The 22,699-nt window shown below is 44.8% G+C and overlaps 1 protein-coding gene across 8 annotated transcripts in view; it reads right to left on the bottom strand.

The window, feature by feature from the left end:
* Positions 1-15,078, bottom strand: part of BCL11A (BCL11 transcription factor A) — a 99,685-nt gene extending 84,607 nt beyond the window's left edge. For 2 of the 8 annotated variants that reach the window (XM_033124752.1, XM_033124747.1), the window contains exons 1-2: positions 13,900-14,390; positions 6,786-7,115 (exon numbers count right to left, since the gene is read on the bottom strand). In XM_033124752.1, the coding sequence (XP_032980643.1) occupies positions 6,786-7,115; positions 13,900-13,954 (385 nt within the window). In that variant the 5' untranslated portion in view covers positions 13,955-14,390. Of the gene's footprint in view, positions 1-6,785; positions 7,116-10,589; positions 10,867-11,604; positions 11,662-13,899; positions 14,391-14,967 lie in introns of those variants that run through there. The other 6 variants (XM_033124745.1, XM_033124744.1, XM_033124750.1 and 3 more) reach the window with 6 other exon arrangements.
* Between the last annotated feature and the right edge of the window lie 7,621 nt (positions 15,079-22,699).

The following is a 22,699-nucleotide window of genomic DNA, read 5'->3' as shown; positions in this document are numbered from 1 at the left end:
TTAAACTGAATGTGTGTGTGTGTGTGCGCGCGTGTGTGTTTAATGGAGTAAGAGGGGTGTTGCAAATCACCACAAATATTTACACTGTACTCTCTTTGTTCAAATCACATACTTTTAACAGGAAAAGCTGGAACTGTGACTATTTAAATTTTTAAATATTCAAACGCCTGTAATTAACCATATGAAACAAATTATGTTGCATTTCTCCATACCAGCACATGCAAAAAATTCTGGTGGTGGATTGGGACGTGGCAGAGTTGGGGGGACAACTCCAAGAGGAGGAAAGGATGATGTTTTCATTTTGCAATAGATCACAGGAGAACAAGAATGGAAACTGTGGCATATCGAGCATTTTTACATCGCTGTCTTTCACACTGGGCTATCTAAGTTTACACAATTCCCCAGACTAGCTGCATATTAAGCTGGCTGTGTACAGCTTTATTACGGTGCGGTGGTGGAAGAAGCATTAATATTCTAGCTCCGCATCTGACAGGGCATTTACATGCGCCCATCTGAGCGGCACCTGAGAGCTCCTCCAAGGTGCAGTAACTGTGTGCCTATTGTAAAGGCAAATGAAGCTCACCTATTCCCTGCTGGGGTCAGAAGTGACCTCACCACCCCCCATGCCTGAAATCCTTCCCTTGCCAACCTAACTCAATGCCATCGCAGAATGACGAATGAGCTCAGAAATAGACCCCAAGTTAGAAACCCTGCTAAGAACAGCAAAAGCCTTTGCTGAAATGTTTTAAAAATGCATAGGGAGTGCAGCTGGCCAGTAAAAAAGCAGGGAGACAAATTCCAGTGAACCCAATATGGACTGCGTTACATTCTAAAACTGATTAGAAATACAGTCTGATGTTTACTGGCTTCAAATTGAGTTTGGCACCAAACATACTGGCTTTAATAATGCTGGCATTTTTTTTTATTATTATTATTTTAAATCTGCCTCTGGTCTCTAGGAGCACATGTGGAGAGCTGAAGCATTCTTATTCGTCAGGTTACATTTCCTGGAAATTAAGTTTGTGACAGAAAATGACTCTAGTAGCAATAATATGGTTCATGCTCAAATTAATTAGGTCATTGTTGTAAAAACTACATGGCAAATTACAAAGGTAAATTTACTGATACTGGCCAGAGCTCTGTACCCTGGAAGTAAAGGGGAGAAGCACCTGAAGGATGCTTATTTACCTGGGTAGGAGGAAAGAACAGAGGAGGGAGGGATACAACGGCCAATTTTCTATTTGTATTACAAATAAAAATACTAGTCATTATCCATTAAATTATATACTCTGAACATATTTTATGAACTTTATTAATGTCCTTCCAAATTGACACATAAAATAAAAACCTGCTTGATTTGAGGTAATGTTAAAAATGGGCACTAAGTTAAAAAAAATTTTTTAATCCTTGTAATAACAACACTGCTGACATAACCATGACCTAAATGAAATCTGAACAAGCAGAAAGGTACTAAAGATCCTTGGTGATTAAATCTCTTGCTAAAAAAGTGGCAAGGTGCCAGGCTGGGTCCAGCTTGATGCTAAGTGCTTTTTATTGCACAAAGCTGGTACTACTGTATGTAAAAACAGACTTGGGCTTGGGGTAAATTTTGTCAAATGATTTCTTTGAGCAATAAAGGGAGTGAACAGGCCAACTAAAGTAGATTAAATTAACATCAAATGACACAATCCCAGTGCATCTCCCTAACTGTGCTACTTCGGTTAAATTTCAGATATTCCCCTAAAGGAAAGCCAAACTTACTTTTTGTCTCACTGACTAATGTGGGAAGCCACCATTCATGTATTCTCCTTTATTAAACACTTTCACTAAAAAATCATGAATTTCTGTAAAATGCTTCCCTAGGATTTGCATGTTTGTTATATACTCCAATTTAGTCCTCTCGCATTAGCCAAAGTACATTGATGCTGCAGTGTGACATTAATGATTTTCCAGGACTCTAAAATATGCTATTAATATGCATCTAACTCGCCTCTTCCCTGAGCTTAAGGTTCGCTGTCCTGACATCGTCTGCATGTTTCTACACCCACTTGCATTTTCCAGCCCATGGGCAGCTCCACAATTAAATGCCACATTCTCTAAGAGAAAGGTGTGCAAAACAGATTTCAGATCCTTTAAAGTAAAAGGCACAACTTGCAACACAACAAGGAATGGGGTGATTTAAGAAATTACAGCACTGTTTTTTTAGGCTTTCACAGAATAAACACAGAGAATGGGAGGGAAACTTTCTCCCTCTGCTCCTGTTCTTGAAGTGAATACATATTTGTGTTTCCAATAAAAGGCCATTTTTACATTAACTGTCTGTAACAGCAGGAGACAGAAAAACTAACACAATCGCCACATCACACACAGGATGATCTTCATATCACGTGGCCCTATTCTCAAAACTATTATTTATAAAAGACAACTAGGGAAATGCACAATGCATCTTTTCTGTGTCACCAGAAGGGTAATGTCTGAAGAACTTAGGATTTGGGGGATCTTCCACATTTCAGATTTTTTTTTTCTTTTTGGCTTTCCGAAGTAAATTTAGCAGCCATGTGGGCCACTGTGTTTAATTAAGCTTTCAAAAGTCCTCTGACAATGCCAACAATTGTAAGACACTTCTGCGGCTCAATCATGCAATCACTGTGACAGTTCTATTTACAATTTGTCTTAGAAAGAGTTTCTCTGACATTGCACTTTGACAAAACATCCAAGCTGCCAGTTCACAACCTTTCTCTGTCTTATTTACAAATACAGCTTGTATATAGGACTCCCAGTCTCATGGACATGGCTCTTTGGGTAGTGGCCTCACAAATACAGGCTCCCAATGAAAATCCCAGATATTTATTAGTAAATAATATTCTCTAGACTCTGGATTCTGAAGGCAAATAAAATGTTAATCAGAATACTGGGCTTTTGTTGTTGTTGTTGTTGTTGTTGTTGTTGTTGTTTAGCTGTCATGCTAAAAATTCACTTCAGCAGTCAGTAGTTTTTATTCAGAATCACACAAATAAAGAAAAATGAAAAATAAGTCGCCATAATAGGATACGATAATTTAGTCTCATTTACAATTACACTGTAAAGTATACAAATACCATCCTCCAGATCAGTCTGAGCTAGGGAAGAATCAGAATGGGTACAAAGAGAAAAGGCAAGTTGATTTTCTAAATTCTGAAAAGCATAAGTATGTTATACTTGATTTACCTTTAAGTAACATGTTAATGTATTTCTATTTTGAATTAGTATTTCTACCTTCATTAGAGTATCTGTCTTACATACTATTATTTAGATATGAGGTGTATTGTCTAGGCAAATCATTTTCAAATACCCTGATATAAATGACTATGTTCATGATTTTAAGGGGGAAAAAAAATGTTACATATCAATAGCAGTAGACTTTACTTCATTTTATAGAACTTGTCATATTTTCTCCCATTCTCTCAAAAAGCTAACTTTATGATAACCCAATCCTAATTTAAAGATTTCTATGTGCAATAAGCCAAAACCTCAAATCTGATACCATGGGATAATATTTTGTGGCCTTTTCTATAAGTGAACAGCAGTTTTATATTCACTAATCTCCAATGAATATGTTCCCATCATAAAATATGAGACTAGAAAACAAAACCAAACCCCTATTAAAAGCCCTGACTGCCAGTCAAAGGCTGCTGATGGTGGGTGGATACCTGACACACACATTGATGGTCTGGGCCCCGCACAGGATAACCTGCTCATTTCCAGTTAAATTAATACTATTTCAATGGTCTCAATGGGTCATAGTCATACATTTTGACTATTTGAATAAAATGAAGAAAGAAACCTGATCCACGTATATGTGTCTAGTTAACACATACATACCCCTCTATTTGCCAGGTAAAAATTATCCTTTCTCAGAAATACTCACTATTGAGAAGCCTATATACAGTCAAAATGCATACCATTTTACTAAAGATTTAAAGAACTCTACCTCGTTCTCCTATCTGAAAGCCCCAAATTCTAAGCTTTATTTATCTCAGGAAGATCTGTCTCTGTTTCATTCCTGCTTCCTCTCTGTAAAATGGCACAGAGCACAGTGAGCTCAAATCCAACTTACACCACTTTAATAAAGCCTTTCCTACACAGCACACTTAAATGACTACCTTTTATGTGGTTGCCAAACATATTCTTCTAGAGATTCATCAATATATCTCTTTCTTAATACAGAGCACTGCTTCTCCTTTCTTTTTGTGACACGATTCAAATATCCACTGAATGATTACTCTTATTGTTTCCTTCCTCACCATAAAAAGAAAAGCAGACTTGGAATTGTGAAGACGTGCTTGAGAGAAATGGGCTGGGAGTACACAGCCGTCTTCCAGAACTTGACTTCAGAGGCACCTGAGGGCCAGGGCATCTTAATTTATGTGCCATGGTCGAATGTTAATTTCACCATAGGAAACTCTTAATTCATTACTATGAATTATGGGAAGTCGTGATGCTGGTTACTGACATCTCGCTTTGAGATGTGACCATGCTATTTATGTACAGCCAATTCCAGGGTAGGAATAGGTGATTAAACACAATCAAAGGATTCAAGGCTTTGCAATTATTCGTGCATGCAAGGTTTACCTCACCTGAGTCGCAGCATTTGTGCACCCACTGAATATCTTAGATAGCTTTTCACTTCAATGAATTATTTTGTATTAGCCCTATAAAACATTTTAAAGTTGTCTTTTGTTTTTGGCTTCTCTGGACTCTGTTATCGTACTCGTTCTTTAAAAACATAACAATAATATACAACCAGAAAGGTAAGGACAATATCTTTTCTTTCCCTACATAGATTCACAACTGTAACAGTAAAAGGCCTTTCCTATAGGGCTTTTCCCCCAGCTTTTAGATTCCTCCTCTAAGTACAGAAGCACAGAATTTTTGAGCTGCTTAATCTGAGACTGAATAACCTATCTGGGACCTCAGTAAGAAGTGTGGTTTTAATTCTTGCTTGACAGACACTGTGTTTTGTCTTTTAAACGAGCAGCTCAATATGTAAATACAATGTTACATCACGCAAGTGTTACTCCATATTTGGTGATTTAGAAAGGCTTTGGATCTCTGAAGACGACAAATCCCCTTCCGCTTGCTCCTGCTTCATTAATCATGCCTTACACTTCTGTTCATTTTCCTTCCAGTCACAAGACAGTACATGGAAATGGCCATTCCCATATCCTACTGGGGGGTGGGGGAAGGGGGTAGAGATAAAATCTTAACCTACATGTCACATAAGCGAAATGTGGTGGATTCAAGAAAAATATTTTGTAAATGCAGCATCCCTGGGAGCAGATTTCTCACTGCACTAAAGGAGAAGTATCTGAGTGCTACTGCAGGAAGCATTTTTTAAAAAGGAAAGAAAATGGCACATTTGATTTTAATGATCAAATTCCAGAGGGGGAGAGGAGAAATAATACGACATTTAATCCCCTCCGGACCACTGACCTACTACAGTTCAACTCTGTGGTCAAACTAGGTCAGAGAGACAACTTCCAGTGAATCAATTGATTATATGCACCACCTTGCCTAAAACTGAACAAATCTTCTGCCTTAGGGGGAGGGAGCAGAGAAAAATAGAGGAAAGTGATCCACAACAGGCATGCTGTTTTTGTCACCATAGAATCTGCATTCACTTTGTCTTACATGTTAAATCACTGTTGTTTCGTTAAAAAATACGTTTTAAAGGCCACTATATAGTGTTGCTGTTTATCACTAAGAGTAGGGATTTAAGTCCCTCTGTTAGCCGTTAATTCCTTTTCCCTTGTGTGGCTGAGAAACCCACACACCTAGCTACCTCTCTGCTAAAATTAACCAAAGGAAGGAGAGCTGTTGAATGTATTGTGTGTACTTTTCCAAGAGAATTTTTACATTGTGTTATAGCAGAAACAGTGGAAGTCTGGACTGGACATTTGTAAGGGTGACATGTGGTTGTGTAAACCACAAACAAAATCAAGATACATCTGTCAAAACCACATCAGAGACAAGAGAGAGCACAGAGAAGCATTTATCATTTAGCTGAGGAGGCAGGCTGCAGGGAGCAGCCGTTCCTGTCAAACCAACCTTTTGAAATTTCCAACATGCCCTTAAACTTTTCGAGTAAGCATGTCTGTGCGCTTCAGCAACTGCCCTCTCTACTCTGGCCTGGCCAGTCGAAAATGGCATCTTAAAGTCAAGGTCACGGTGTCATCCCACCACGGGGCTGTGTTTAATTACAGCCCCATACGGGCTGACAGCCAATATGGATCCAAGGCTAGCCCTGAAGCTCAGTTAACTCTTTCCACCCTCTCAAAACACCCTGCCAACCCAGCCCACTTCATGGAAGCCTTGAGAACTAACTGAACCCCTAGGGAGGCCTGATTCAAACAGGTCATTGGCCAAACTACAAATGTCTATATGGTTGCTTTGCCTCTGAATTGTCCCCAAGGCTAGAAATGGACATTGGAAATTGGGCTAGGTGTAGTAAGATTGAACACTTAAAAATAAGAAGGGAAGAAATTCAGAATCTGGAGATCCAGAGAGAAGGTATCAGGTGTGTGTACCTATTGCACCTACAGCTGACTCAGTGAAGTGGAAATATTTATTTTTTTGTGTTCTGGATGTAAGTAATAGAAATGATTATTTTAACATTACAGGGCTGTCATGGACAGTCACATGGAGAAATACAGAAAGCACTTCACCATTCCTTAGTGCTTGGCTACAGCGCCTCTGCAAATGAAAAGAAAACATGCAAACAGCTTTTCTCCTTGCTTCTCATTTACCTGCTATGTGTTCCTGTTTGGGGCAAATTCCTCTAGATGACGTTGATAAACAATCGTCATCCTCTGGCGTGACCTGGATGCCAACCTCCACAGGATTGGATGCTTTTTTCATCTCGATTGGTGAAGGGGAAGGTGGCTTATCCACAGCTTTTTCTAAGCAGAGGCTGCCATTGCATTGTTTCCGTTTGTGCTCGATAAAAATAAGAATGTCCCCCAATGGGAAGTTCATCTGGCACTGCCCACACGTGAGGAGGTCATGGTCCCCTTCTGGAGCTCCCAAAGGGCCATGGTCTGGTTCATCATCTGTAAGAATGGCTTCAAGAGGTTCGGCTGTGGTTGGAGAAACAAAAGCACAATTATTAGAGTGCCAGAAAGGAGAGAAAAGGGGGAAATACATTCATTCTTAATCCCATCCCAGCCCACCACATTATATAAAGTGTTTCTAGGCTCCTCCATATAACACCCATAAAACGTGAGCACCTAAAATGTACAAGGCTGTGGAGGAGGTCAACAAGCAAGCAAATTTATCAATGAGGCAAATCATCATATATTTAAAGAAAACGGTCTGAATTCCAGACAGACAGACACACACACACACAACAACAACAACAACAACAACAACAACAACAAATGTATCTGGTTTGTGAGTTTGGGAAGAATGTGATTGTTAAATAGTTAATGCAGAAGGCATAAAGAAAACTTAAATAATAACTACTCCCACCGAAAAACTTGATGAAAACATGGATTGAAACCGAGTTTCTTTTTTCCTATAGACTAAGTTGTCTATTGTGCCAAAGAATAAAAGGAGAGGTGAATAAACATACACACCCTTTGTGTGTGAATGTATATACTCCTAAGAATAAAGACATAGCTTCATAAATTAGAAAGCTACTACATCACACAGAAAATGTGCCACATTTACACCGCCGTAATAAGAAAACGACTGTATTCACCTGTGAAACAGATCTAAATAATAATCATAACGCAGCATAATTCACACTGCCAAAAACCTTTCTGATCTCAATCTCAGCAGTGCCACAAAATCAAAGAAATACCAAATTCACTGGCAATTCTTCTCAGACACATTAGCTAAATGGGATACTTTTGAGTACTTAAGAAAATAAGCCAATTAGTCATTTTTTCATTCTGAAGAAAGAAACCCTAAAATATTCCAAACATGTTTGCACTTGGTGGCCCCCATCACATAAAAATCAGAATGGTCAAGCAAAACGCCGCATTTCAGAACAAGACTGAGAAGTCCTTTCTTTAGACTTGAAATACTTTGCCTAATGTTGTCAAAGTTGACTAATTTTCTGAATGAGCTCTAAAACGCTTCATTATGGGACTATTTCTGCACACATAATCACCAGCGGATGGTATAACAAGGTAGGTACGTCTTTCATTCCTGTTTCCTTTTTTTAACTTTGCACCAAAATACTTCAGCATCTATTTGAACAGCTTCTATCATTTTTTGACCTTCCAAAGGGGAAAAAAGAGTTGGTAAGTCTCTGCTCCTGAAACCTTATGCTTACTCTATGGAAAAAAAAAAAATCACAAAATACACAACACATCCAGGATGCTGCCAGTTAATAAAACTGAAGCAGAAAATGTATGTCTTAAACAGTTAATCAGTCTGACCTTCTTTAGCAAGCTGCCAATTTCACATTTAATGAACTTAAAGCCACAGAGAATCAAAAAATAGATTTTAATTTGAGTGTAGAATATTGGAACAGATTTTGATAAAGTGCAAAAATCCAGTGAACTCAGGTTAAATTTATTTCAACCCTACCCAGGTTGAATATTGAGGGGGAAGATCTGGAGTAACTCCCAGATGTGCTGGGTGAAATAATATTGAGAGAGCCCTGCCTAGCTGCACCTGTGCTCAAGTAGGACATGTCATAATTTCTAGCCTCTGGTCCTCCTCCTAATTTAACATAAGGTCACCAAAGGAATATGAAGGTTATATTCCTACTAATAAAGACAGCAAGGTAAGCACTTATGTTTCTTTGCCCAACACACTGACCAAAAGATACAGACTACACATGCATACTTTTCAAATAAAAGAAGACAAACAGAAGTGCTTGTGCATTATGCCTCTATGTCATTTTTATCCTACATTTGCTTTCATTTTGACCCAATGAGCAACTTAATAAGGAAGTCATTCTCCAAGATCCCTGCTATTTGAATTAAGGATTTAAGGTACACATTAACAAATGTAGTTTTGTTGTCGTTTTTCAGCATGAACTACAAGTTCGGAGGTTTACAGACTGAAGAAAGACTAAGAAAAAATATTTTATTTTACTAAAGTTAGACCCTTTGGAAAAAACACTTTAAAAAAAAAAACTCTGTTAAGATTCGTTTTTTCATTCCCAAGGCCTGACACATTTCTTAAAGTGTAAATATTATTTAGGAGTAAATGGAAATATTCTCCTAGGTATCAAATAGTTAAAGGTAATGCGGTACAAAACAGACTTGGTTAAGGTCTTCTAAATGTAGTGACTGAACTGATTTATAATCAAAACCAGGAAATGAAGTGGTAATTCAGAGGTTGCTGATTACACCTCCACATTTCACCTAATTAATTTTATAGGAGGCAAAGTTCTTGAAAATAACAAGATGATCAAATGTACAGATATAAAACCTGTAACCTCAACATTTTCTATGCTCTTAACGTAAATTATTGCTAATTAACAAGAATTATATCCTAATGTATGAAATACGTTTAACATCGGGCTCCCTGCAAAACATTTGGCTAGTGATGTTCAGAGAAATTCCAAAGCCTGTTCTTATTATTGTCGCTATATTATTAAAAATCAGACGAAGTGGGGCACAAAGAAAATATGAGAATACAGTTCTCTTGGTGTAGTCTACTGATTTGCATTGACGTTTTTTTCTCAGTGGCAATCAACATTTCCTTTCTGGGCATCTGATAATTTCTCTGTATTTTAATGCAAATTCCTCTTTCCCTGAAAATATTCCTAACCTCAGCCATTTTACCCCCTCCTTCAATTCAACTCCATCCTCCTTCGCCCCCACAATACTATCTTTTCTAAGCTCGGGCCTAAGCTCCCGCTACAAAGCGGAGAGTCCAGGACTGAAGTGGAAGGGAGTGAGCAAATAATCATAATAATTAGCCGCGAATTCTCTACAAGGAGAGAAATAGAAAATAAAATGCTTCTGCGTTCAAACAGCAAGAGAGACTGAAACGTCTCAATGCCCCAGCGGCTGAGATCTCGTTCCTCTCTCTGCAGTTGCAAAGGAATAAATTACAAAAAAAAAAAAAAAAAAAAAAAAAGCCTTAGAAGAAATGTAGGGAAGGAGCAAGGGAAACGAGGGCTGCTGGGGGTTGGGAGGAGATCTGCCTTCAAGTTTGCTTTCCAAGTATTTCCCTATAATTGTCTTTAACAGGGTAAGGAAGCAAACCGAGGCTGAAATGTAGAGAGGAAAAGCAAAGAAACAAAAGCGAAGGCAGGGACGACAGGCCCGGGGCAGGGGGCCCGGCCGGGTCGGCTGTGCAGAAAGTGAAGTTGGGCGCAGGGACTATGAAGCACAAAGCGAGCAGCGTGCAGGCTGCAGGCTACGGCGGCGCTCGCTGCGAACACGTGCAGCAGCGGCCGCAGGGCCGCGGGGCCCGGGGCCAGGAGGCGGCTGGCGGCCAGGGGCCCCGACTGCCTCCTCCACGTCCATCCAGCCCGACCGCCGGGTGACGAGGTTCCCTGGGCCCGCCAGTTGGGAGAAATGGTACTCGAGGCTTTAAAAACTCAGCTGGTTAACCTGGTGCAGTCTCGGTATCACCGCACACACCTCAAGCGCGGCTCCTGAAATTCATTCTGTGTCCACAGGCTCACACTTTACTTGGGGAGATCTCGGCAAATGCATTTCTCCCGCAATTCCCGGCACTGGTGTGCGCAGCGCGGCGGCCGCTGAGATTATTCATTATTAATGACGCTGCTTGCCCGCATCATTACGATGATAACTATTACTATTGTTGTGATTTCGGGCTTGGAGGCGAGAGTTGCAGAAGGCGGAGGAGCCGGGGGTAGGTGCTTTGCGCGGGGATGAGGAGTTGGAAGGAGTGAACCTAGAGATTAAGTGCAAACTTGCGGGATCCTGCCCTTTGGCTTTACCCCGAAGCCGAAGGGCGCGCACTCCCCTTTCCTCCCTACCAAAAATGCCCGCCCCGAGAGAAAGCGAGAACTCCACCCTGCTCGGCTCTCCGTGCCCGGGGCTGTCGGTGCGCCCAGGCGCTTCCACGCAGGCCTGGCCTGAAGCATTTTTAAAGTCAAAATGAAGAACAAAGACCTAAGAGGTGATGAGGGGAGAAAGGGAATTCTGCCTAACCGTCCATTTCCCCCACCCCCACCCTCGCAAAGCTCTTCCCTCCCCGGTGGAGAAACGCAGAACTGGGGGTGGGGGGAGGCTCTGGTACAGGTTCAAGTTCGCTGAGCTTTCTTGATCTTGTTCTGCCTCCTAGCGACCGAATGGCTCTCTTTCAGCCCAAGAAGCGGAGGATGGGGGGTTGGGGGGGTTCCTAAAGACCTGAATGGCTCCCGCCCCCTCTTTGCACCCAGTACAAGAAGCGACCCCCGAACCCCCTCCAAGCTGGTCCCTTAACCCAAAGCACTAGGGCGGGGGGAAAAGGGGACTAATCCACCCAGCCAGGAGTGTCCCGAGATGGACCCGGGATGGGGGGAGGGAGGCAGGGGAGCAGCCCGGACTGCACGCCTCAGTCTGTCCTTTGAGCCCCCAATGCATCCTTCCGAAGAAGGGCCCGGCTTTCCCGAGTTCTGCGAACACTGCCCTTCCTTCCCGCGGGTACCTGGCCCGGCTGTAACTTCACACCGCCGCGCGCCGCGTCTGCTCCGCATCCGGCGCAGCCGGGGGAGTGGGGGGTGGGGGAGAGCGGCGAGGGAGGGATGCGCGGGGGTGGGGAGAGGGAGGGCCCCGCAACGTGCTGGGGCGGGGGAAGCTTCCAAAGTCTGTGATAAGTTCCAGCCAGGGCCCAGTGAAAAATTCAATTCCCTGTGCGCACCCCCCGATTTAAAAACTACAGAACTGGGTATCTGTGGCCCTTTAAAATTGCATCAAAAATTAAAATAAGGGTCATGAATGAGGAGAAAGGATGTGGGCCCTGTCACGCCTTTCTTTTCCTCACTGCCAAACTTTCCTAAGTGCCCACCGCCAGCCTTTCCAGACGCACTCTGTTAGCGAGGAGACAGCAACCCACCCACCACTGATAGGCTCAAAAGGACCCCCCCCTCGCCCCCGACCGAGCCAGACCAGGGGTAAAGGGAAAGAACTCAAGGGTGAGGTGCACGGAATCCCGAGATTCAGCACTCCCAAAACGCGTACTCGAATATATTACTCTCCTGACCACCCCCCAACACCCTTCCCCCCCCCCGCGCCGCCGCGTGTCAGTGCTCCCGGAGCCGAGGGGCTGGTAACCAGACTGGGTGGGAGGAGGGCAGGGAAAGCACGTGGTGACCTCCCCGCCGTCCCGAGCTGTGGACAAGAGACGGGGGGGGGGGGGGGTCGCAAAACTCGATTTTTCAGTTGCTTCGCAAAATGAAAATGTTTTGCAAAGCCGCGTTTCTCCCCAGCGGATTTCGCAGTCGGGTTGGCCGAGAGAAGGTTTGGGTATTGTGCTGGGGGCGAGAGAACCGTGGACCCCGCTGGCGCAGAGTTGCGGCGCGGCCTGCCAGCAGTGCCGGCGGGCGGGCGCCGGGCGCCGGGTGGGCAATCTCGGGAAGGGCGGGGGCGCGGCAAGGCCCGGCGAGGCCCCAGCGAGGCCCGGCCGCGGCAGCCACCCGTTCCCGGGCTGCCGCGCCGCGCTCGGTCCTCTGTCTGTTTGTTGGCAGGAGGCTCCCGCACACGCGGTGCTTGTAAACATTCAGACACGAGATTTTTCCCAATCAAAATCCACTTCCACTTTTTTTGAAAATCTTCCAAAAAATAGTAAGAGGAGGGAGTTCCTCGCTCCCTCTCCGTGCCGCCGGCGCTCTAAGTTTGCAACTAAAGAGGTTTTGGGGAAGGGGGTAATTGTATTTCCCCCCCCCCCTATTTAAAGAGTGTGAGATTTTTGCGGTGGGGGGGGAGTCAAAGAGGAGCGCGTTGCAGAAACTGCCCGCGGAGCGTTTGGCTTCTGTTTTGGGGCAAGAAATTTTACATTCTCTTGCCTTGTTATATTTAGTTTTTAATTTAATTTGATTTAATTTTGCGCGTCTTCTATCCGCCACTGAGGTTCTCCCGGGAGTGGCGGGCAGCCACAACCCGGGCGGTGGCGGCACCCGCGCCCACCCTCCCTTTCTTGCTCACCCCCGGCCCTTGCTCCTGCCCTTCGGCGGCGGCGGCGCGGGAGGGCAAGCGCTAGAAGCCGGCACAAAAGGCAGCGGGACAAACACCCACCTCGGGCCGGAACAAAAGGCGGCAGCGCCGGCCGCGTCTCCCGTCCTTGCCGGTCGCCCGGCTCTCCGAGCCGCCGCGGCCCCTCTCCACACTCCGCAGACTCCAGAGCGCCGGGGGCCCCATCCCACAATCCCACTTTCTCACTATTGTGGAGATGACTACTTTCCTCCCGGTGCACACTTGACCGTGAGCGCGCTGATGTCCGAGGGCCAGTCTCACCTCTTTTCTCACTGGGAATTGTTTTTTAGGCTTGGGTTCTCTTACCCCCCCCACCCCGTTTTCCTTCCTTCGATGAGTGGAAGCAACCCCCCTTTATCCTCCAGTTCCCTCCCCTAGGTTTGCAAGAGAGTTGTTCGCATCCATACATAGCATTGTTCATTATTTTGCAAAATTAGAGGGGAAATCATTGCATTCCTTTTCGAACAGCGAAATAAAGCAGCGGAAAGCAGGAAAGAGGAGGAGTCAAATTTTTGTAAAATTAAAAGGTGCGTGCTGTCCCAAAAGTACATACGGCTATGATTCGAGATGGAATGAGGTTTGCTTTTTTTCCCCCTCCCTTTAATCTCTTTTATCCCGACTCTCGGAGGTTTTTCTCGTGAAAAAATTTTAAAATGCATGCACACACCCCTCTCCCCCCCTCGCTCTTGCTTCTGTCCTGCGCACTCTCGTGATTATTAATAATTATTATTACTATTATTGGGTTACTTACGCGAGAATTCCCGTTTGCTTAAGTGCTGGGGTTTGCCTTGCTTGCGGCGAGACATGGTGGGCTGCGGGGCGGGCGGGCGGCTGCGGCGGCGGCGGCGGCGGCGGCGGGCGGACGACGGCTCGGTTCACATCGGGAGAGCCGGGTTAGAAAGAAGGAGACTCCAGAGAAAATATCTTCATCAGTGCCTTTTGACATCCAAAATAAATTAGAAATAATACAAAGATGGCGCAGGGAAGATGAATTGTGGGAGAGCCGTCATGGCTTTTTTTTTTTAAGCAAAAAAAAAAAGAGAGAGAGAGAGAGAGAGAGAGAGAGAGAGAGGAGAGATAGAGGGGGAGAGAGAGAGAGAGAGAGAGAGAGAGAGATGAAAAAAATGGCAAAAGCCCCCCTGAGCTGCAAGTTCAAGTGCGGACGTGACGTCCCTGCGAACTTGAACGTCAGGAGTCTGGATGGACAGAGACACACAAAACATGGGCAGGGCGAGCAGGAGAGAGGGGAGGAGGGAAGGGGAAGCTCACACCAATGGACACACATCAGGGGCTGGACATGAAAAAGAGACCAGGACAAGCCAATGGCCAGTGCGGGGCGGGGGAGGTGCGGGGCGGGGGGCTCCGCAGATGCCAGACGCGGCCCCCGGGGGAGGGGCAGGCGGAGGGGAGGGGGAGCTGGGGCCGCGGGCTCACGAGTGGCCGCAGCCAACGCCGAAGCGGCGGCGTGGCCCGGGAAGAAGAAAGGGGCGACGGGGGGGGGGGTCAGGGGTTGGGGGCAGCAAGACGCGCTCCCTCCTCCTCGAGCACACGCACCCCAAAAATGAAAGATTTTTTTTTTTTTTATTAAAAAGCTGGCGTGTACGGGGAGACTGCAGCCCCGGGCCGAGGAAGCGCGGGCGGAGGGAAGCCAGGTAGAGTTGCTCCCGGACACCCTCCTCCGTGCGCACACCCACTTCCCCTCACCACTGCCGCTGCGCTCTCTCCCCGCGTGCGGACGCCGGGGCCCAAGTGAAAGCCCTGAGCCGGCGGCTGCGGTCGGGAAACTTTGCCCAAGGAGAGGATCGTAAAGAAAAATCACCCGAAGTTGAGAGTTGAGCCTCCAAGTTACAGCTTCGCAGCGGGCGAGGGGAGACGGGAGGGAGCGCGCGGCGAAACAGAGTCCAGCCCAAGTTTGGAGGGTGGCGGGTCCGAAAGGGCAGCCCCCGGGCTTCCCGGAGCCCTGGCTGCCTGGAGAGAGGGGCAAGGGCGAGGAGAGTGGTGCAGGCCTGGGTCGGAGGGCTGGGAGAGCGCCCCCAAGGCCAAACTGGGGGTGGAAGGGCTGTGGTTCTACGCGCCCCCACAAGCGATTGGGTCTGGATGCAACTAGAAGCACTGAGTCGAATCTCCCTAGGGTGGCGGAGAGAGGCTGAGGAATAAAGAACCCGGAGCCAGACTGGGGGCACGTTTTGGTCCCCGGAGGGGAGAGCCGGGGCCCTGGGCTAGGGAGGCGCCGAGGCGTCCACTTCACCGAGCGGCCGCAGGCCAGAGGACAAAGCACCGGCAGTCCCGGTAATTCCAATCCCTGGGAACGTGCTCCCGGCATTGAGCGAGGTCCCCGAGCCGGGTCCCAGGGATGGACACACCCCCTCCCATTCCCGAGCAACTGCAAAAGCACTGAGGAATAGAAAGAAATGTTTCTTACGGGCAGAGCACAACTATTCCTGTGCTGTTACCCGGGGAGAGAAAATGGGGAATGCAAAGAGAACGGCTGTCTCGCTGGAGCTACGGGGAGGCCATGTGGTGGGGTGACCGCCGGGGGTCAGCGCCGTGCTCCTCAAGCGCTCCTGGCCAAGGCGCACACGCTGGGAAACGGCAGCCCCGGTCTGGCCTTTCTGCAGACGTTCTCGGGAAATTAGGGAAGACCTGTTGGAAATAAACCCCTGTCTCTTTAATGCGCGCGCGCACGCGCGCGCGCGCACACACACACACACACACACACACACACACACACACACACTGCCGCTGTCAAAAAGCGGGCTTCACTCTGGCGTGGGATACTTTCAGTTTTACGTGAAATGTACAGCAACAGCACCCCCTGCGATTGGAAAGTTTATTCAGAAACGTGCCTGCAAAGTCCCCGGCGTCTCCCGCCTCCCAGCCTCCCTGCCTGCCTGCGCCACCCTGTAGCTTCAGCCGCCGCTGCCGCCGCGGAGACCGCGCTGCGATTGCAAATCCGGAAGGGCAGGGGGGAGGTGGAAAAGGGACTCAAGTCCAAGGGAGGCGCAAGCTTGCAGGGTGGAGGCAGGTGGCCGCAGCCCGCGAGACTCCAAGCTGCAGGTGGACGTGTGTGAGTGTGTATCTGCAGAGCAAGCAGTCTCCCCTGTGCTCCAAGGATTTCCACAACCCCTCGTGGTTCTCTTCCCCCTCTTCAGTCTAAGGGCCGTCTTTTTCATAAATTCGCCCACCCAGCAGGGGCTTTATTGTTTTAAGCAAGGGCCCCCGCCTTGCAATCGCGCACCCACTTCCCAGTCGCGCCGGCAAGCGGCTGTTTATTCATGTGTTGTCTTAGTAAAGTTTCAAACCTATTAGAAAATGACTGGCTTGCCTAGCTCGGTGAAGCTTCGGGCCCCTCTAAGGAAGAAAAGGAGGTTTTGATGCTCAACATTAGGAAAGATGTTAAGCTGGACTGAGTTAGTGTAAATGTGGTTTGTTGTTTCCTCCAGCTTGGGGGAGGAGGGAGACTCAAATCCCGTTTAAGAAGCAGGAAGATTTCACTTTCAGTAAAGCTCTGTAGATTGTGCGTTTGTGCGTTACACCATTTCCCCCTTGTCATGAGTTCTTCAGACCAGGTCAGCTTCTTTCTTCCACTACTGTCTATTTTTTTGTCTTGTTAAACTAGCCTTAAAGCGACCAAAAAATGTCTTTGCGGAGTTGGGGGAGGGGGCTGGGCAGCGGGACTTGGAGGAGAATGGTTGGAGGGAAGGTGAGCAAAGGGAAGAAGAAAGTACAACTGGGAGGCCTTTGAAAACAAATTGAAAAATAAAACCCCTTCAGGTAACAATAGTGAGTCAGATTCTTTCGGAACCGAGTTTTGCAAATTTAAATATTTTCCCCATCCATCCATAAATGTCCATACACAAAGAAGGTGTATAAATGGGCGAATGTGTGTTGTGGAAATATATATGTATGATTTATATATAATGGTATGTATAAAGCTTTTCAGGGTTGGCTGTAGTGTAAAAGTAATGACTTATTACCTCTGAAAGGTTCTGTGGTTCACATTTAACAGTCTTCTGAATTACAATTCATTACACAATTGTGTGCTCTCTAAAACTGGCACCCTATCAGGGCCGCTATCTGTGGTTATTTCCAATAAATAACTGGCAACATTTTATTGATTTTCTTTTTTAAAAAAATCATAGGAAATTAAGCACTTAGTTACAAGTAGGTCTGCTATGTTATTGCACTTGTTTCAGATTCCAGGGGGTTCCTTCCGAAACCACATCTTAAAACATACATTAAAAACCCAGTTTTGCAGCTGCTTTCCCTGGGTGCCAATGCAGAGGTAAGCAGCAACGTTTCCACCATTAACATATATTTCATTTCACCATCATAAAATGCCCCTGAGTGAAATAGGAAATGCCCTCCGCTCCCGCCCCTCCCCCAGCCTGATTTCACCCAGTCCAGAAAACCAGGGCTGTGTATAGGCATTTGGTCCCTCCTGGTCGTGGACCCCCACTCCGGGTTCCTTGGGCTAGTCCCTAGGAGTGACGCCCCCCTCCCTCATTGGGGTTAGATGCTCGCTAAAGCGCCCCAAAAGTGGGGGAGGGGAAGGGTTTTTATGTGTGCTTAAAGAAATAAAAATGTGTTGTTTTAAGAGCTTTAAAAATATTACATAAGTATTGATTAATGATGCAGGTGGTTTTGTAGAGGGGTGAAAGGTCACGTTAAACGCGCACACGTGAATACACAATAAGTATATTTACCTTTCCAAAAGTGGCTTTTAGAAAGTAATAAATTATGACAACGTTAAAATTATTTTTTGGCCGTTCAGTTAACTTCATTTGGAGCTGTAGAACCTTTGCTGGTTCCACTGAGGGGGCAATTACGCTCCGTGGGCTTTTTCCCAAACCTTTGGTGACGACATTGCGTGTAAACTCCAGGCCAACCGAGGACCCCTCCCCTCCCCTCCGCCCCCTTTTTATCTTGCCCGCGGAGGAGAGACTCCCCAGGACTTCCTCGCAGTATATATTCTGCCTCTGATCTCCGTACTTAATAGCCAAGTCCTGGTTTATGCTTTATAATGTGTTGACAAGTTTTCTAACAGACTTTCTGAAATAATGCACATATATTCACGTCGGTTAGAAACTCACCGTATTTTTAGAGTCTAGTAGATCTATACTCTAATGCAGTGAGAGAGTGTAAATCATAGAGGATTTCATAGTCCTTTCAGTAGTTTTCGGTATGAAGTATGAGCGCGTGGCCTCCAGACGTAACCTTTTAGAAAAAAAAGACAGTTGCTTTTATTTTATGGTGTAAAAGTGCTTTTAGCTCCAGGGCTCTGAACGTGAATGTGGTCAACAAACAGCTCGAAGAGGGAGACTTAATACAGTCCCAGCCCTCGTACAGAGGATCGCCTGGCGCGGGGGACTTGGGCTGAGCCAGAGAATGAAGGGTTAAAGGTCCGTCTAGAAGGAAACTACAAGATTAATGTAAAATATTCACTGTCTGCCTTTAGGGGGAAACCACCTTTATGAACTTAAAGATAAATAAATGAATGACTGAATGAATGATGGTTTAAAAATGCAATCGATCCCACCTTGCTTTTTCACTTTTTTTTTTCCTAGAGGACAGTTTAGAAGATAGAGAAAGGGCAGTCATCTCATAAAAATAAAACTTAGGTATAGATTCTACATTAGGCATAGGTTTTGCATTGGGGTTCTTGAGGGTAGGAGTACTAGGATTTTGTTTAGGACAAAGGAAATATTAATTAAAAAAGAGAAGGGAAGAGGGTTGTGTGAGAGGAAGGGGATGGGCTTTGTGTAGGCACCTCTAAATTGAAAGGTGAGCAGAAGGCCACAGTCCCCTCTTTCCTCAGACTCCCTAAGCTCCTAAACACCCACTCCCAGCCCTCCACCCCTCCACACACATAACATGTCTTATTCCTCTACTTCCAGTGTGATCCAGAGCCTGGGACCTGAGGAGGCCCCTGGAGGGGCAGTGTCCACATCTTCTGCAAAGGCACCAGACTTCCCCTAGGGAGGTTCCTGGGGGAACAGCCTGGTACTTCTCCAGAGGCTCCCTGTGCTTTTGGCTGGCTGGCAAACTACTTCACATACCTGAATGGACCTATCCAAAAATTAAAGAAGGGAGAGATAAAGAGGAGGAAGGAAAAAGCTGAATCTGCTCTAAATAAGTCTGTACTTGCCTCCAGACTGGGGAGCTGTGTGCTGAGTCAATAATGTATGGGGAGTGGGGGAAGCAGTAGTCTCACCACTTAAGTAAGAATCCCCTTTGAAGACAACAGGGAGTTCTGATTAGAGCACTGTAGGGTGAAATGCTCAGTCTAGCTCCCCTAATATTGACATCAAAGGCATAGAGGTGCTGGCCAATGAAGCCCAGTCCACGTACTATATTAGAAAGTCCTAATGCGATACTCAGCACATAGTAGATGCTCAATAAATGTGTTTTTTTGTGTGACTAGTGAATAAATCTATCACCACATAATGAAATGAATATAACCATCTATATTCTATTGGTTTTCCTCAGGAAACCACTAAGACTTTGATCAGGCAACCCTAATTAAGAGTGATTTTAGCCTAAAAGTGATTCCCACCAAGGATGGTGAGCTCAAAATGATTATCCCAAATATCAGAGCAGCTGAACAATTAAAAATGCAATGCAAGATGTTTCCATCAACTCCAGCAGCCCACCACTGTCAATATCTTCCAAATAAGCCATAGGTAATTAAGAACCCCAGTATCAAAAGATCCATTTTTTTTTTCAACATTGCTTTTTGGATGTACAAATCTGATTTCCCAAATTAGAGCATTTCTAAGGAAAAAACACAATAAGTACAAACATAAATTTAATAAGATCTCAAACTTCATTTCCTATGTGCCCCCCCTCCATGAAGCTTTTTGCTTTTAAACAAAGAAATCATTTTTTCAGTACACCCCATCTTAAAAACAAGCTTCACCAATTTGTCTTCTTTGGGGGACGGCGGAGTCGTAAATAAAAGGAAAAGCCACACAACCCACATACACATTCTGTCCAACATTTTGTACAGCAATTTCAGCCCAATGTGATTTAAAACAATGGGAGTTAAAAAACCTCTTAAAATTTGGGTTTTTAATGGAAACGCTGACAGGCTTCTTAATTATAAGCAGCCCTGCCAGACCCATGCTATAATGAAATAGTGTGCTTTCATTACTATAGAGGCACTATAGTTAAGGGTCTGTCAGTGTTTCTATTATAAACCCAAGTTTAAGAGGTTTATAACTTGGGCTATTTAAATGGCACTGGGTGGAATTCAAGTTATCAGTCAGATGTGAAGTTGTATTGTAAAAGAACAGCAGAATAAATCAGCTGGAGGAATCTTTTAGAGATCTTTACTCTCTCTCTCTCTCTCTCTCTCTCTCTTCTCTCCTCTCTCTCTCTCTCTCCTCTCTTTCTCTCTCACTCTCTTTCTCTCTCTCTCTTTCTTTCCTTCCCTTTCTCCCTTCCTTTCTAAGAAAAACATCACAGAAATGATTTTTTAATCGTTTCAGATGGTCTTATTGCCAACTTCTAGCTATGACTTCACTGTCTAAAGGAAATTTATAGGCAGTTCAGTTAGCCCTTATTTGGACAAGTACTCTTTGCCATTATTATAAGTGTTTATTATTTTATTATCCTGGACAAAACATATATATATATGTATATAGAGAGAGAGAGACAACTGAAAAACATCAAGACTATATGTCAAGATATATTACAACCTCATATTCATACACTGAGGTATGTATACATTTGATGTTATATTCTGATGAAAATGTAAAACTTTACTGAAAAGGAGAAATAAAACACCTCAGATCTTCCTTTATCTTATCAACACTGTGGTAAAAATAAAAGAGGGTATTAACATCTTACGCGTATTTCAGAAAGTTGTAGCTTTCCTGGTACCACTTGGTTTGTCCAGAAAGCCACAAAAAACATGGTGCAGGCAGCACTGAACTAACCAAGGACTGGACACAAAACATCATATATTTCTCTTGCTTGATTTTGACTGTTGACAGATTGAAGAAGAATTTACCTTAGGTTATCTAATGGACCAGATTTTTTAAATATGGTTCTATTAACCTGGTCTACCACCACCATAATATGTAATTAGTGACGATGTAGCTGATGCTGATTCTATCATAAGGAAAACAGAATGGTGCGGGTAATGATGGTGGTGGTGTTGATGGTGGTGATGATGGTGATGGTGGTGGGGTGATGACAGTGGAGGTTATGATGGTGGTGGTGATGATGGTGGTGGTGATGGTGTTGATGGTAGGAGTAGGAGATGAGGGTGACAGTGGTTTCTCTAGTTATCATGTCCATCAGAGGGGAGTAGAAATAGGATGAAAGATGAAGATAAAGGCTCAAACCCTTGCTCTCCAGCTCTATTTGCTTTAGAAAAGCAATTCCATAAAGATCAGGTGTAGAAGAGTTAAAATGAAGTTTTCAATGCATGTTGCTCTGTGTGCTTTTCTCCACACACGCCAAGATGTGGCCTTAGCTGGGTGCTGTTGGCAGCCCCTAAGGTCACTGACTTCATACAGACGGACCCACAAGAACTGTGTGCAGCCATGTCTGCATTTAGAAACCTTTTCGCTTCTAGAAGAACAGTTCCTGTTCTCTGTTCTCTTTACTGAAAGCAGACCACCAAATCAAGCCATCAAGTGCCCAAACCGACTTGGTAATTCTCACTTCACAATAGCTTTCGTTGGTCTCCTCTGAAATTAAGTATGTGACAAAAGAGAAGTAGTCATCAAAACATGTCACCAGGCTCAAGTTCCTTCTCTGCCAGTTTCTCATAAACCCCACGACTATCCAGACCCACAAACACTCCAGATGCATGCCAGTCATTCCCAGAGATCACTGAATAGCTGGGGCCATTCTGGTCCCTTTTCCAGAAATAAAGACACTTTTTTTTCCTGATAGTTAAGCATCAGTATTTTTTTTTTCCTGCCAATTCAGCAAAGGGAACCTTTTAGGTAGAAAATACTTATTTCTATTTCATCTTTCTTTAGGCAGTATGGTAGAGGATAAATGTCTCTAGTCTCACATTTCTGGTGTATACAATTTGCCTGTTTTCTCTCTCTTTCTCTTAAAAACAAAAAATCTTTTGCATAAGTTCAGCTAACTAAGCCTCCAGGTTCCTATAAAATGGAGAATCTGGCCCTAAGAATTTTTATTCTTTCTTCCTTTATGGAGCACTGCATTGAGCAGACATGAGATGTGGTTCCTGCTCTTAGATGGCTTTTATTTGTAAGGCACTAGGATACACACACACAGGCCACAAGACTTTATGTCACAAAGTTCACAAGCTACACATGCGAAAGCCATATAGGTGCACACTATTATCCTTGTTTTGTATAGCCTGGCTTCACATTACTGATTTGAACAGTTCTAAGCCTTTAGCAAGGACCTATTTGAAGGAACACAGCTCTGGTCACTTCCGACTCCAGATTTTTACCAGAATTTGGTTTCCCAGAAAGTTAGGATGGTAAATTAATGAAGTTTGATCATTGATACCTGTGATATCCTTTTGTTTTCAGTGTTTATGATGTTATTAAATAGGCCTA

Source organism: Rhinolophus ferrumequinum, chromosome 13 (assembly GCF_004115265.2).
Source record: "Rhinolophus ferrumequinum isolate MPI-CBG mRhiFer1 chromosome 13, mRhiFer1_v1.p, whole genome shotgun sequence".
Taxonomy (NCBI): domain Eukaryota; kingdom Metazoa; phylum Chordata; class Mammalia; order Chiroptera; family Rhinolophidae; genus Rhinolophus; species Rhinolophus ferrumequinum.
This window is presented reverse-complemented; position numbering and strand designations above follow the sequence as displayed.